The 14,445-nt window shown below is 41.8% G+C and overlaps 2 protein-coding genes across 5 annotated transcripts in view; one reads left to right on the plus strand and one right to left on the minus strand.

The window, feature by feature from the left end:
- rnf157 (ring finger protein 157) overlaps positions 1-9,188 on the minus strand; it is a 20,640-nt gene extending 11,452 nt beyond the window's left edge. For all 3 annotated transcript variants that reach the window (XM_079214193.1, XM_079214192.1, XM_079214191.1), the window contains exons 1-9: positions 8,987-9,188; positions 5,846-5,964; positions 3,106-3,194; positions 2,435-2,584; positions 1,390-1,507; positions 1,204-1,270; positions 1,074-1,117; positions 408-455; positions 183-254 (exon numbers count right to left, since the gene is read on the minus strand). In XM_079214193.1, the coding sequence (XP_079070319.1) occupies positions 183-254; positions 408-455; positions 1,074-1,117; positions 1,204-1,270; positions 1,390-1,507; positions 2,435-2,584; positions 3,106-3,194; positions 5,846-5,964; positions 8,987-9,074 (795 nt within the window). In that variant the 5' untranslated portion in view covers positions 9,075-9,188. The remainder of the gene's footprint in view (positions 1-182; positions 255-407; positions 456-1,073; positions 1,118-1,203; positions 1,271-1,389; positions 1,508-2,434; positions 2,585-3,105; positions 3,195-5,845; positions 5,965-8,986) is intronic.
- A 1,090-nt stretch (positions 9,189-10,278) lies between these two features.
- Positions 10,279-14,046, plus strand: srsf2a (serine and arginine rich splicing factor 2a). 2 transcript variants are annotated; one of them, XR_013770934.1, is made up of 4 exons: positions 10,279-10,764; positions 11,174-11,516; positions 12,425-12,517; positions 12,987-14,046. XR_013770934.1 is itself a non-coding variant. In XM_079214131.1 (2 exons), the coding sequence occupies exons 1-2, from the start codon at positions 10,403-10,405 to the stop codon at positions 11,490-11,492; spliced, it is 681 nt and encodes a 226-aa protein (XP_079070257.1). In that variant the 5' UTR covers positions 10,279-10,402; the 3' UTR covers positions 11,493-11,563. The 2 variants fall into 2 exon arrangements, 1 of the variants encoding a protein (XP_079070257.1); XM_079214131.1 differs by lacking the exons at positions 12,425-12,517; positions 12,987-14,046 and having other exon boundaries at positions 11,174-11,563.
- The last annotated feature ends 399 nt before the right edge of the window (positions 14,047-14,445 follow it).

Consider the following 14,445-nt stretch of genomic DNA (forward strand, 5'->3'; position numbering starts at 1 on the left):
GGAGATAAAAAAAACATTTGAATGTTAGATGTTAGGAGGAGGGATCACTTTAATTTCATCCAGTCAAGCCACAGACAGACAGTTACACTGATTTATTTTACTACACTGTCATGACACTTCTGATTCACTCAAAGAGGTCAGACAGAAAGAAAAGAAAACCTCTCAAGCCGTCTGATATTTACCTTTGATTCTTGGCTGTTGTATTTGTTCTCTATCCCGTAGATCTCCTGCAGTAGATAACTCACTCCATCCACCTGGGAAAGGACACATAGTAAATAATGACGGCTGCAGGTCTAGTGGGTTCAGGGGTAATGTTCAAGAGGGTAATACAACTTTGTGTATCTTTAGCTTTCAAAAACATTTTTAAAATGTTTCAGTAAAGGAGGAAGAAAAAACGTTGTATTCACCACTTGTTTCTGCTTCAGAGGCTTCACACAGTAGCTCCCGTCCATGTGCTGCAGAAGAAAACAACAACAGCTGTTTCTTACTTTGTGTAATTCATTACAAAAATGTGTTCAGAAAGCCCTCAACATTTGAGGTCAGAGAAAAGTTTTTACTTTGCAACATGATATGTGAGATGAGATATTCTCTGGTTCTGGTTATCCAAAAAGCTAAAAAAGTGACAACATGTTTTTAGAGGTATTTCAAATTAATCTTGAATGCTTCTATCTGTGTTGCTGTCACAGTCCCAATGATACTAATTGTTTCCCAGTGTTTTTTTTTTAGAAACATCTTCTAAAAATAAATATCGTCTGAAGTGTTACATCATTGTTTTGATGACTAAATACACAATATGTTCTTATTACGATTTATTTCATCGTCACACAGCTGTATTCATCTTTACACTATTATCAGTTATATAAAACCCAAAGACATTACATTTACAGTTATAAAAACAGAAAAAAAACTAAATTTTTTTTTAGAAGCTGCAAGTGTTTAATGAATCGTTAAAGTTACTTTTCTTGCCGAAATGCCAATTATCAAAATAGCTACTGAAAGATCTCCTCTGGATAAATCGTTTTGGCGATGTCTGTAGAACAACAAATTCCTGCGACAAAGAGAGTCTTTCTTACCTTTTCAAACGTAGCCAGCAGTATGTGAGAGTGGCCCAAATGTTCTGTAAAGATAAAACACGCTGTTGCTTAAAATTCTGCAGCTCTACTTTCACATCGGCCCATCAGTGTGATAAACACAGTAACTCACCTTCCCCCTCGTCTACGACAGCCTGCACCACCATCGGGAAAACCTCTTTGTCCATGTCGAACAGCAGCTGCGGAGAGAAAGCAGATTTCTATCTGCCCTTGTGTAAAAAAAAGAAATTGGTTTTCCAGCACAGCTCAGCCTCGGGCATGTGTTTCAGTATTCAGCCGGCCGGCACAAGCTGCTTACCTCCTCGTCAGCCCACTCGCTCAGGTTGACGGTGTGTGAAGGCAGACAGAACTGCTGGCCCACTCCCCTCTTGAAGTGCACCGTCTCCGACTGCAGAGAGCCGTCCTGGGGCAGGTAACTGCAGGAAACGCAGAGAAACTGCCAATCAATGCGCAAAATACATAATGACAAATCAGTCATCTTATCTGTATCAGGAAGTCGCTGCTCCAGTTTGACATGTGGATGATTCACATGATAACAGACTGTCATTTGAATGTGGTAGTTACAAGTGTTGAATACATTTTCTTTACGTATTTAAAAGATGTTATGTGAAGCGGAGGATAGTCATCGTCTGCTTGCAACAAATGCTGATATATACAGTAAGATATGCACAAGATATATAAGGCCATGTTGGCATAATTTATGAGTGTCTCCATTAATATTTAAAGCAACTTCTTCTCTTCTATACTAGCCTGTATTTCTATTTCTTTTAAACGATGACTAAAGGTAGCAGATGTCCCTCTTTTGATGTTTACTAGCGATGCAATGATTACATACAATATCGATTCTGATGCCTCAACTTTGGCTATCTGCTGATACCGATTCGGACTACAAAGGTCTGCAAAGCTCAATTCTGTCTAACTTCACATTATTTCTCTTTTTCAAACTTGCAGTCTTCAACCCCAATCGCCACTGAAGCAATTGATCCCACTTTTGGGGAAACAGTGTCAAAGAAAGCACGTTACAAAGAAGTGCTTAAGAATGCACCTGCTGTCAACAAACTATTTGTGCAAAAACATTTGAAGACATTAAGCCAAAATAAATGACACATTTTCAACATTTGAGTAGAAGTAATTTGTGCTTTTCTAGAGTGATTGCAGACTCTTGATTGTAGACAGTTTAGTGTTAGGCAATACAGCTGCAATCTGAAGACAACCGAAGCAACGCAGACACAGAAAAACAGGAAAATTCTACAGATCGAAACTAGATAGATCAGCAGAATGAAAAATATAGATATCGATCAAAAAGCAAAATAGTGTTATCTGGTCACCGTGTTTCCACTTACACTGGCACTCCATTGTGAAACTCCTCTATGGCCTGGTAGTAGATGGTTATGGCCACCTGTGTGTCGGCGTCGAAGGTGAACTCTACGTTGTAGCAGGCTCTGTTCTTCCCCTCTTCCTCGTCACCCGGCAGCTTCAGGTCCTCGCTGCACCTACGAGTCGAGAACAGAAATCGGAGAAGGATCAAAATCTATTTCCTTTTAAAGTAAATGGGTTTGAGTCATGGGCATTTAGAAAACAGGCATGAAAGTGTTTTAAGCCTCAATAGTTATACAGAAATGATTGTTCGAAGTCTTCATGTAAAACCAATAACTAACATGCATTTTTTGGGATCACTTTTCATACTTGTATTGTTTTTTATAGCATAACATTTGTGTATATGAGTGTTTGTGCTGTTTTCATGGATAAGGGATATTTTGTGCTTTCATTTTTGCCTTGAATTTTGTAATTGGATGTTATGTTGTGATGCTTAATTGTGTTTTTTTGAGTTTTATGAGTTTGCCTAAAGAAGTAGTAGTAGGAGTAAATATAAATTACAACACATGAATGACATGACACTATCACTTAAATTAGCTGCTGAGGCTTGTTGTCTATAAATAGCTCAGTGCACATGAAGTGCGACAGTGGTGTGATGAGGGCTTACGTGTATGTTTCGGTGGATAGAGGTGCGTACCGTACGAGCCGCAGCGTGTCCTTACGGATGTTTATAAGGCTTCGTAACGTCTTAACTGGTTCCTGAGGTGGAGGGGCTGCGTACGGGAACTGAAAACAAAAAGAAAATAAAGAACAGATGTAAAATACACGTTATGAGACTGAAGCGTAGTGGCATTCATCTTCCCTCAAACCGCCCCGACATTCTTCCCTTAACCACAGGGAATTTAGGGTTACACAATGACCACGGCTGCTCCCGGTTTAACCTTAACACAAGTGTTTCGGTTAGTCAGCACCAGTGAGATCCGTGCTGACAAGTGCTGAGCCAGAGCGAAAAATCTGCACAGATTGTATCTTTCCGGAGACGACGCCGACACCTCAGACAGTGTTTAAGCACATTTGTGCACACGCAGGCGCCACAGGAGGGTAAAACAGTTCAGGGTCAAGCAGTCTTTATTTTAAAGACCAGACGAAATGTCGATTATCGTATCAGATAACAGATAAGGAAGTGAAAATAGCCTCTTTTCACTATTTACTCTCTTTGGCTATTAAAAAAAACAATAATAAAAACCCTGGTGCTACATCACCACATGACCTTCAATTTTGACCCAATATGTGGTTCACTTCTCAGCACAGCGTTTGAAGCCGGAAGTTGCTGACTGAGCGTAAGAGGAGAGCCAAGGTGGTTTGAGGATCACTGGGGGGAGAAACATGCAGGATGTGGTCAGATACCTCCCCAGTACAAGCCCTCATCTGTCCGTGTGTGTGTGTGTGTGTATGTGTGTGTGTGTGTGGCTGTGAATGGCACCATATTCAGTACTATTACACATCTGGTCTCAGCGGGAGTTACGCCTGTAAACTACGCAAACAAACACACACGGAGTAAGATGCTGAAAAGGACCATTCATTAGGAAACGCACAGGAAACACTGTGGGTCCTCAGAACGCATAAAGAATCATGAGAGCAACGGTTCTACACACATGCTCAGACTTTTAAAAAGCTTACGCTGCTTTTCTTTTCAAATCCTAATCTTAAACAGCACAAATGTAGTTTGATGCTGCCATTAATTGGATCTATCCTATTTCTTTCCACACAATGTTAATGTTGGATACAAACGTTGTTATAAGAGAGTGACGGTTAAGTTATATTTGCCCAGTAATACGTGAACATTTCACTCTTTGTGTGGCTTACTTAGAGTTAAATTAATTGTAAAAGTAGAAGCCTTTTGTGGCAGGAGAGGACGTGATGCATCTCATGCCTGGGGATATTTCTGTCTTCCCATTGGCTCACACACCTGGAGTATCCAGGTGTGGCTGAGAGGAAGATGAATGTCTGTACCACATTCCATGATAATCCATGCATTCCACTAAAACCTCAAAACGTCAACCTCATCATGCCGATATATGCAAAGTCAGCGGATCACCAAAGTCAGATGGTTTCGACCATGAATGTATGCACAAAATTCCAGAGCAATCCAACCAATAGCTGTTTGGATATTTCAGTCTGGACCAAAGTGGTGGATGACCGACCGACCGCCATCTCTGCTTGCATGGCCCAAAAAAAAAAATCAATTTTGTAAATCTATGTGCTTGATGCAGGAGTTTCTGAAAAGCCCTAAATATAGCCCCGGCCATTATCATATTTGTAGAGCGGTGCAGGAGACCGAAAACACAACAACTGCGGCCGGTTTTATGATTTCAAGGCACCATCTGCTTAGAAACCACCAAACATTATATAACGCTGGTAGAGCTCCACACACACACAAAATCACCAGCTGCATCCTGTGCCCATAGGAGGATTATAAACACCCACATAATCAGGAGAAAAACTGCACTCCTAATTTTAGCCCCGGTCTAGACTGAAACAGCAGCGCGACTGAGATTAGCACACAGAGTCTGTTCATATCAGATTCCCTTCGTCAAAAACTTTCACTCCCTCAAAGCCTTTCCGTCTGTGACAAATCATCCCTTTCCTCTCCTGACTTGAGCTCTTTTTGATCCACAGCTTTCATTAGTGACCTTCAGGTTCACAATTAGGTTGAACCCTCCGGAGGAACCGCCGCTTATCCGCCTCTCTGAATGAGGGAGCGAGCAGACTCTCATTTCAATTTTTAATTAGTTTGACACGATGAGGCACTGAAATAAATGTCAATCAGTGACAGTCTGAAAGCCTGGAAAGAGTCACAGCTGCTGCAATGCATCAACTCTTGTTAGGTGATGAAGAGACAGCTTCAGCTTTTGGTCGATTAACCAATGACTCAATTGAAGCAAAACATATTTTTTTATTAATGTTAAGCCAAATTACAAAAAAAAGTGCTGTTTTATTCTTCTTAAATGTGAGAATTTGCAGTTTCTCTCCGGTTCACATAATTGATCATTAAATATCTTTTTTGGAATGCTGGTCGAATAAAAACCAGCAATTCTGAAACCATCACCCCGCCCTGTATGATTTTTTTCCCTGTTTTCTGACACAATTCGCCCATAAAAATGGTGGCTGATCAATAATGAAAATACTTAGTTTGCAGGCCAAGAACCTCTCTTTATTTCCCCCTCTTTATACTTTTATAATCTTCATACAATTTGTTTTATTCAGAATCTTGGAAAAAACTACTTTTGGGCCAACAAGTGTGTGAAATCTTCTTTAAAATGCTCAGATGGCGTGACGTCATCGAGAGGTCCAGAGCAGCCGCCGGGGTCAAACTTGAGCTGAAATTTTTGAGTTTTTAACCTTTAACCCCGCTCTTGGTGAGTGAGAACACCTACCGCCACAGGTCTGGTCCCCAGGAAGTTAAGGTCTGTGTTTTCCCCAAACAGGTAACCCTCCGGATGGGTGGAGTCGAACTTCTCTCCTCCCATGATGAAATGGCTGGCAAAGTAACTGCCTGCACGCAGAGAAAATACTCACTTTTAAACACACGCAACACAAAGAAAACATCACATCCTCTGAAAAACATATCAATGATAGTCAATCATCATATCACATGTAGTTGTGAATAATTTGGTGCTTTCAATTTGTGTTCATTCAGTTGCTATTTCTATATTGTGTGTCAAATTCTCATTTAGAGATTCTTCAAATTAAAAAAAGATCTGTGTTTTGAGAAAAATAAATTGTTATGAAACATGAAAGTTGTGCTTGGCAAGAAGCGTTGTTTTTAAGTTAACATCATGAGCCATGAAAGACATATTTTCTTCCTTGAACAAATCATATTTCTGCCTCAATAAATGGAAAAATAAGGCAGATCTCTGCACTAACATTTGCATCTAGTATATATTGCATATAGTATGATATTTTGTATTAGCCATTCAAATAGTGAAGCAAAACACAAATGGCACAGTCTTATCATCAGGCTCCATTTTCATGGGAAATAAATAGATGCTGTTGTTAGAAGAAAATAAGATTTTAGGGTCCAATAACAGAAAAACAACTGAGCTTTTTTTGCCACCATTCTAGTTTCAGTTGCAAATTTTAACCACGTTTCCAACATTAATAATATTACCCTTAAATATTGGAACCATTTGGCTGGCAGCGTTATCCACAAATCCTCTAGTGCAAGTGGCAGGTAAAACTACAAATTACTTTTGTGATTTGAAGAAGTCAACCAAAGCCCTGAAAAAGGTTTCTGTGGGGGCATTCTGACTGACGTTAGGTTGTTATTAGGTGTTTAGCAGCTTGTCCACTTGTTTACCAAGACTGTTGGTCAGTGACCACAACACTAAATAGACGTTATGCCATCTAATCACAGGGTGAGCTCATATCATGAGTCTGTAATGGTGGTTTGGAGTCTTCAAATACATGCTGGACAGGCAGGTTGTGTATCTGCTGGAAGGACATCTAGTCTGGCATCAGGAGGAAAGGTTCTGATGCTGTGAAATTAAAGCCATACGCACTGGAGAAAAATAGATCACGAACTAAAAAAAGCCCAGATGATGACGTTCTCTGTCCCTCTCTCTCGCTGTGTACATCACCTTATTATTATTTACAGCAGGTGGGAAAGGCTGAGGCTTTGTCACCAGATCCCAGAAACAGGAACTGGGGCTGACAGATCGGTTTCCTCAGCAGCCATCGCCACCTCCTTTCTTCCCTTCCCACCACCACCAGGACCGTTATGTCACAGATTCACACACAGCCTGTGACAAAATCAGCTAAATTATGTTCAGAGGGGCGGTAATGGAAGCCACAACTCAACCGTTTTTCTTCCCTTCCATCCTTTCTCAGCATATAATATCGCCATCGATCTAAGATATTATCATGATATCAGAAAATAGCCTAATAAAACTCTACTTTGGTTCCAGGCCTCATTTTGTGAGAGATGTTCATTTACTTTATGTCTTTGCTTTTACGATAGAAATGAAAAGCAATAGCATTATTTTTTTCGCAATATGATTTTGTCATGGCAATATTGGATTACAAAGCCTGGTGGGGAGCTAAACCCTGTGATGCAATAAGAAAATGTCACACAGGGGAAATATTATAAGAAGTCAGCATGGAGGTCCAAAGGACAGTTTTTGAGTCGGGTCAGCTTGGTTTCAGAGAGTGAGCTTTGGTGGATACATGAGCCAATACCTGAAGTTTAGTATCAACATGAGCCTTTAAGGCGTTTCTACAAAATATGCATCAGTGTTTATGAGGTATTTAAGTAAACAGTGGTACACTAATAATACACTGTACACTTCTGATTAGAAAATCACTGACCAAATTATGGTTTTGATCAGCTGAAACCAATTAGTTAATAAACAGAAAATTAAGTTATTTTAATACAAAAGGTTTCTGGTTCCAAATGTGAATTTCCGCTGATTTTCTTCGTCTTCTACGAGGATAAACTGAAAATCTTTCCGTCTTTGGACTGTTGTTTGGTCAAAACTAATTATTTGGTGACGTCACACTGTGAGAAGTTATGGTGGGCATTTTGAAATATATGGGAAAGAGATCTATTACAATTGTGTATAATTGCATTTAAATTAGTACTGAATTAGCTAAAGTATTAATTTAATATTTTAGTCACTAAGCACAGAATAATTACTAATAACAAATATTCTCTATTTCTATCTACTAAAATGTGAAGATGTTCTGCTTTTCTCTGTTCATTATCATAATAAAGTCAACATGTTGGGCGTTGGGTCTCAACTGGAGCTCTTTGAAGACGTCAACATCGGCTCTGAGAAATTGTCAAACATTTTTCACTAATTTTTCATTTTATATGATAAATAAATCCACAAACTAAAAAGGAAAATTAACCAAAATAAATATTGGTTGCAGTCCTATTTTCAACAACAACAACCAAAAACACCATTTTACACTGAACACACTGGATATTTCTCCACCGCTAACGATTGTGTTGGTCTTTTCATTTTCCTCCCCTTAGGCTCCATCATTACTTATTTATTTCACAGACAGACTAAGGCAGCAGAGATGCCACACAAGCTCCCTGCGAGATGCTCACAGATGCAACAAGATGAGAGCCGATCCTAGTTATATATCTGACACTCTGCAAATATGAAAATGAAAGAGTGTATTGTAAAAGGGAGATTAAATAAGTAGTTATGTCCCTGAGTTGTTGTACATTTTTCTCCATGGGCAATTCAACAATGCTGCAGTGCCATAAGTACATTAGAATACATCATCCAATGTCATTCAGATAGATGAAGTAAAGTCAATGCACAATGTAAAGCTGTTATTAAGGGGAAAGATGAGAGGAAAGGCAGCACAGGAGAAATCAGGCACTGTGCTCTCCACAGGTAGCTCCTCCAGGTTAGAGGCTCAAATGCCCGAAGGCCTGCAGCTACAAGGTAAAGGGGGTGATGATGGTTTTCATGGTTATGTCTACGTCTCACATGCATTTAAAAGCACAGAATAAATCCTCTGCTTTGAGGGTTAAAAGCATTTACCAGTCAGCCTGACCTTACCAGATTTCGGGGGATAACGGTACACCGAGCTGGACGGAATGTCCACTTCTTCCACGCCTATGTTTTGTCTGCTTGTTAAAGCTCCCATTTCCAGTCACATATAAAGTCCCCGCGGATTAACGGTCATAACACGTCAGGGTCGCTTTTGTTCGCGGTGAGTCTTTAGTCTCTTTTATTCCCTCGCAGTTAATCCAGTTCCCGTTGCCCTGTCCATTTCCTGTCGGGTCCAAGCCCCGCCGTGAATGTGACCGTCCTGGCTGGATTAGTGGTTGTTCTCCGGCTGCTTATCCAACCTCTCCCCCCCCCCACCACCACCACCACCACCTCCAACTGGTCAATGACTCGTTTGTGAGGCAGCAAAAATCTGCAGTTGTAGTCCCTTTAACGGAGGAGAAGGCGCTCTCATGGCGGGCGGCAGTCGCACAATCTGAGCGAGGGAGAGAAAAAAAATCTCCCGTGAGTGTGTGTGTGTGACTCAAAACGGCCGTGTACCCGTCGACATAGCCCGGCCCGCTGGGTGTCGATCACACATCCCCGGCGCTGCTCTGGTTGTTGGAGGCCTGTCAAAGAGGTCTCAGGCTCCCTATGACGTCACACAGGCACAAATCCGGACCGTTTTTTTTTTTTTTTGCGCAGTCCTCCCCTCTCTCTCTCTCTCTCTCTCTCTTCTTCCTCCTCTCTCTCTCTCTCTCTTCTTCCTCCTCTCTCTCTCTCTCTCTCTTCTTCCTCCTCTCTCTCTCTTCTTCCTCCTCTCTCTCCCCCCTCTCTCTCCCTTTCTCTCTCCCTCTCCCTCTCTCTCCCTCTCTCTCTCCCTCTCTCTCTCCCTGCCCAGCAGCAGTTAGTGCCGGCCCGCTCTGGAACGTGACCTTCCTACGCCAAACGTACGAGTGGCGCTGACTGCAGTGCAGAGGAAAACTACATTACCCAAAAGGCTAAGGGCGAGTAAAAAAATAAATAAAATACTTTCCCGATAATATTAAGAGTAGAGTCACATAAATCAAAACATAGTTGTATAACTACTCGGGATTCACACAATCCCAGTCCAATACACTAGAAAAACAAACGTTAACCTTTTCCTTTTTTTTTATTAAGGAACTAACGGAACAACTGTCCATTCCAATGTAGCCGTAATAAGCGACTCCTCGCCGGAAGGGGGCAGTGTAACGGTTAAAGCGGCCGTTGAGTAGCCAATCAGAGCGGGCCAACACGGACGCAAAGGAAGGGGGAAGGAAACGTTATTGCCGCCATTTCAGGTGAATGCTGCGCGTTAGAGACGACGACCAGTGCCAAACAACAGGATCCGCCAGAATTTAAACAGAATAAACCAATTCGAGATTGTATAAACTAGCTTAGCGGTAACCGTTTAACCTAGAAGTCGGGCTCAGCGGGGTTCGACTTCTCTGGCCTGCTGTAAACATGAGCTACGGAAGAGCGCCGCCAGACGTGGAGGGGATGACCTCCCTGAAAGTGGACAACTTGACTTACCGAACTTCTCCGGAGACTCTGCGCCGAGTTTTCGAGAAGTACGGCCGCGTGGGAGACGTGTACATCCCCCGCGACAGGTACACCAAGGAGAGCCGCGGGTTCGCCTTCGTGCGGTTCCTCGACAAGCGCGACGCAGAGGACGCCATGGACGCGATGGACGGCGCGCTGCTCGACGGGCGGGAGCTCCGGGTGCAGATGGCCCGCTACGGACGACCCCCGGACTCCATGTACAGCCGGAGAGGCGCAACGCCGCGCAGATCCGGAGGAGGCTACGGCGGACGCAGAAGCAGGAGGTAAATGCCGGTGTGATTAGGTTTGGCTGTGGAACTATTTTACGTCAAGAGAAGACGAGCTACATGGTGCAACACGATACTAGCTTAATTTTACTGTAGCATTATTTACATCACAATGTAGTTACAATATATATTGCACCTTGTTTCGCATGGTCTACTGTAAGGTTTGCACATATTATTGCAGCAGTCTACTGATTTTGTTGTTAACTCAATATGGTCAGCAAGTAAGGGTTATTAATGCAGCAGTCGTTTTACCTTGTCATTACAGCTACCTCTGTCTGAGAAGCTTCGTTACGTGACTGTTCATTAACATAATTTATTATGTACTTTTTTATTACACTCGCCAGTTTCCGTCTTTTATTTAGGTTTGCTCTTGTTGTTTAGTTAAAGTTCTTCTCTCCATCCACAGCCGTTCAGGCAGCCCTCGTCGCCGCAGACGGAGCCGCAGCCGCTCCAGGAGCAGAAGCCGTTCCCGATCCAGGAGCCGCCACCACTACAGCCGCTCCAGGTCTCACTCCGATTCCAGGTCACGGTCCAAGTCTAAGTCTAAATCCAAATCCAAGTCCAGGAGCCCCAGACGGAGCAAGACAAAGTCTCCTTCCAGGTCTCGGTCCTCCAAGTCCAAGTCAAGAAGTCGAACCCCACCTTCCAACAGAGGGTCCAAATCCAGGTCTCGCTCCAAATCCAAGAGTGGGCCTAAATCTCCAGAAGACGGCTCAGAGACATAATCAAGACCTGGACACAACATAACGGTATTCAGGGGAAAAGGGGGGATTTTATTATTTGCTTCAAATATTATATCTGAGATGGCATTCTGTCATCACTTGGGTTTGCATTCTGCAGTCTTGGTGCAACGTTAGTCATTTGCACACAAGCAACAAAGTCTGCAGAATCCTGAATATTTTTAGACGTTAAAAAGAAAAAGATTGCAGGCTGATGTCCTTGTTCTGTTTGTGCTTTCGTTTGTTTGTATGTTCAACCAATCTACAGCACACACAGACCGCATGAGCTTTGGGTATCATTTTCATCTGCTGTCATAAAATTGCAAAATGGGGTGTGTACGGGAGGGACGTGGGGTGCTGCACTCAAAACGTTCACCTAAATGTGGAATTCTTTCCTCCAAGCTGCGGAGTCCTGTTTGCAAAGAAAGCAAGAGGAGGAGATGATGGGGGTGTGGCAGTGTGAGAGCAGTTAGTGTGTGACCCGCCCATGTGACCTGCCTGTTGCTGAGAGCGATGGCAGTTGCTATGGAGCAGGTCGTCAATGGCGGTGGTTCGGGCTGTCAGTTGGTGTATGAGGTGGTGAGGTGAGGTACGTGCGCGGGGGATCACAGGCACTGAGCACTGTTCCCCACCTGTGCCTGTGGGTTGCTCCACCTCTCACAAAGGGAACGGACCCAGAGGTTTGTTTTTCAAATTCGCCCGAGTGTAAGAGTCTTGTTAGAGAAAGGTGTGTAAACAAATGTGAACATTAATAGAAATGTTAGGTATAATTCATGAAGATGGATGCCCAGAAAACAAATGTGCAGTTTGATAAATGTTATTGTCAGGGGAAATAATATCAGACCAGTACTGTATTTAAATATCCACGTCGGCTGCTGCAGTTGAGGAAGCCATTTAGTTTTTCCACTTCTAACTCTGTTGTGTCTTTTTTTTTCCAGATCTCAGATGATTGAGCCTTTGCTGAGGACATCAGGAAGAGTCTCACATTGAGCAAGTGGACTCCACTATTTCCACTGAATGCAGACTGAAAGGTTATTGGAGCTCTAAAATGTTTTAAATTTGACCTAATTTACATTAAAAAAACTGTAACTTTGATGTGATCATTGTTTGTAAAGTTGAGTCTTTTTGAAAGGGATTTGTAAGAAGCTTTTCTCATTTAAATTGTTTTGTTGTTTTTGCATTTTGATTACACTTGTACTTTTTTTAATTAATATACATTTATTTGAAGGAAATCCCTTGTTTAACACTCTTTCTAGATGCTTATGAAAGAGTTTTATTTGCAGGGTGTCCTGTTGGATGTTCAAAGCCTTTACAGCTATGTTATACCACTCTGGCTTACTGTAAAGGCAAAACATTAAAGTATCACTGTGCCACTTAATTTGTGATTTGCTAATCCAGCAGCATACATGTTCTTTTCTGTAAAAATCTCTATTTTCTGTCTGGTTAAAGTTGCTTTCCTATGACTCTAACCCTCTTTCTTGTGTATCTTTTGTGCACTAGGCGCAGTTGTGTAGCAGTTGAGTAATGCTGGTTAGCTGTTAAGATGCGGTGCAGTGCGGTGGTGACATGGTGTGGCGTGTTGCGGTGCTGAGTGCCCGGCACTGTTCCGGGGCTCGACCCTCCGCTGCCGTTTGCCGGTTTGTAAGCTCACAGGTGTGGCAGATCATCCATCCTCTCATGTCTTGTGACCTCTTCTTCCCTCCATGTGCTGTACAGATTATTTCCTCTTTCCTTCTCTTTATTCTCACTTCTCCTCTTCCCCCTCCTCCTCTGTGGTTTATCCACTGTTATAACTGGTTCTGCTCTGCTCGCCATTTTCATTTTTTCCATTGGGTCCAGTGTGACTCCTAGTGAAGGGTTTAAAGGGCATTCCTTTCTGCGTAATGAATAATTTGTGTATTTCATTCCCCCTGTTAACCTCTCAAATGTCTTGTAATTGCTTCAGGTGGATGCTAATAAACATCTTTGTTGTTCATAAATTGTAGATGGGGAATTTTGTTCTGTCGTCTTGAGACAATTTGTCTTGACGATGATGGGAATTCTTTGCCACACAAGAAGAAAGTGGGCCTCATCTCGGGTGTTTGTGGTAATTGTCTGAATGCAGTCCATTAAGTAGGAAATTCAGGGTGATGTGCATTTTAATCAAAACTGAGAAATGTGATTTGTAGCAAGAAAACACACCCTTGTTTAATTAAATACACACTAATTGGATACTAAATATTGAGATGGGAAGGTGTTTAAACTACAGTTTTGTATTAATTTTTAAGCGGTGTCCTTCAAGATTGATCTTTAAATTAAGATTAACATTAATTTGAGAGATGTAGTCAGAAATGTCCACAATCCATATGGAGTCTAATTTTACGATCCAGCCAATGAACTATTAATATTTTTGTGATTTGATTTCAACTCTTCCATTGTAACATTGGCCAACAAGTGTCATTCAAAAGATAAATACTTTGTTATTATAAATTAAAGATGTTTCTGAAGACACTAATCTGAAAAAGTACTTCACCATGTTGACATGTTTTTCATATAAACAAGTAAATGTATTTAATCTGTTTTGTTAATATTCTGATAAAGAAAAACATGATCTAAAATGAAGTATCAGTGTTGGTTTAATTTTGGTCACTGCATTAACGGGGTTTAATGCATTCATCAGGAATATATGTATCGGGTTCATCGTCCAAGGAATTACCTTTTTGGTGACTATAAACTGGAAGAGAAAAGACCAAGTCTATATAAATATGTATTTAAGAGAAAAGAGCTGTACGGTAGTCTACTTAAAACAAATAAACTGGAGTGTGCTCTATATATCGCTGGAGACCAACTGGACTTTAACGCTCAGGTGTTTATGGTCCACATTAAATCCCCGGTGCAACCCCAGGTGAGAGAAAACACACCTTTCGCTCCTTCACCGGCTGTGAACCCGGCTCGACTCCACCCTGCCTGCTCCTGCAGT

Source organism: Taurulus bubalis (assembly GCF_910589615.1).
Source record: "Taurulus bubalis genome assembly, chromosome: 2".
NCBI lineage: Eukaryota > Metazoa > Chordata > Actinopteri > Perciformes > Cottidae > Taurulus > Taurulus bubalis.

Coding starts and splice junctions, on each gene's coding strand:
- srsf2a (XM_079214131.1), top strand. CDS start 10,403: ATGAGCTACGGAAGAGCGCCGCCAGACGTGGAGGGGATGACCTCCCTG. Junction 10,765..11,173: donor GGCGGACGCAGAAGCAGGAG/GTAAATGCCGGT, acceptor CTCCATCCACAG/CCGTTCAGGCAGCCCTCGTC.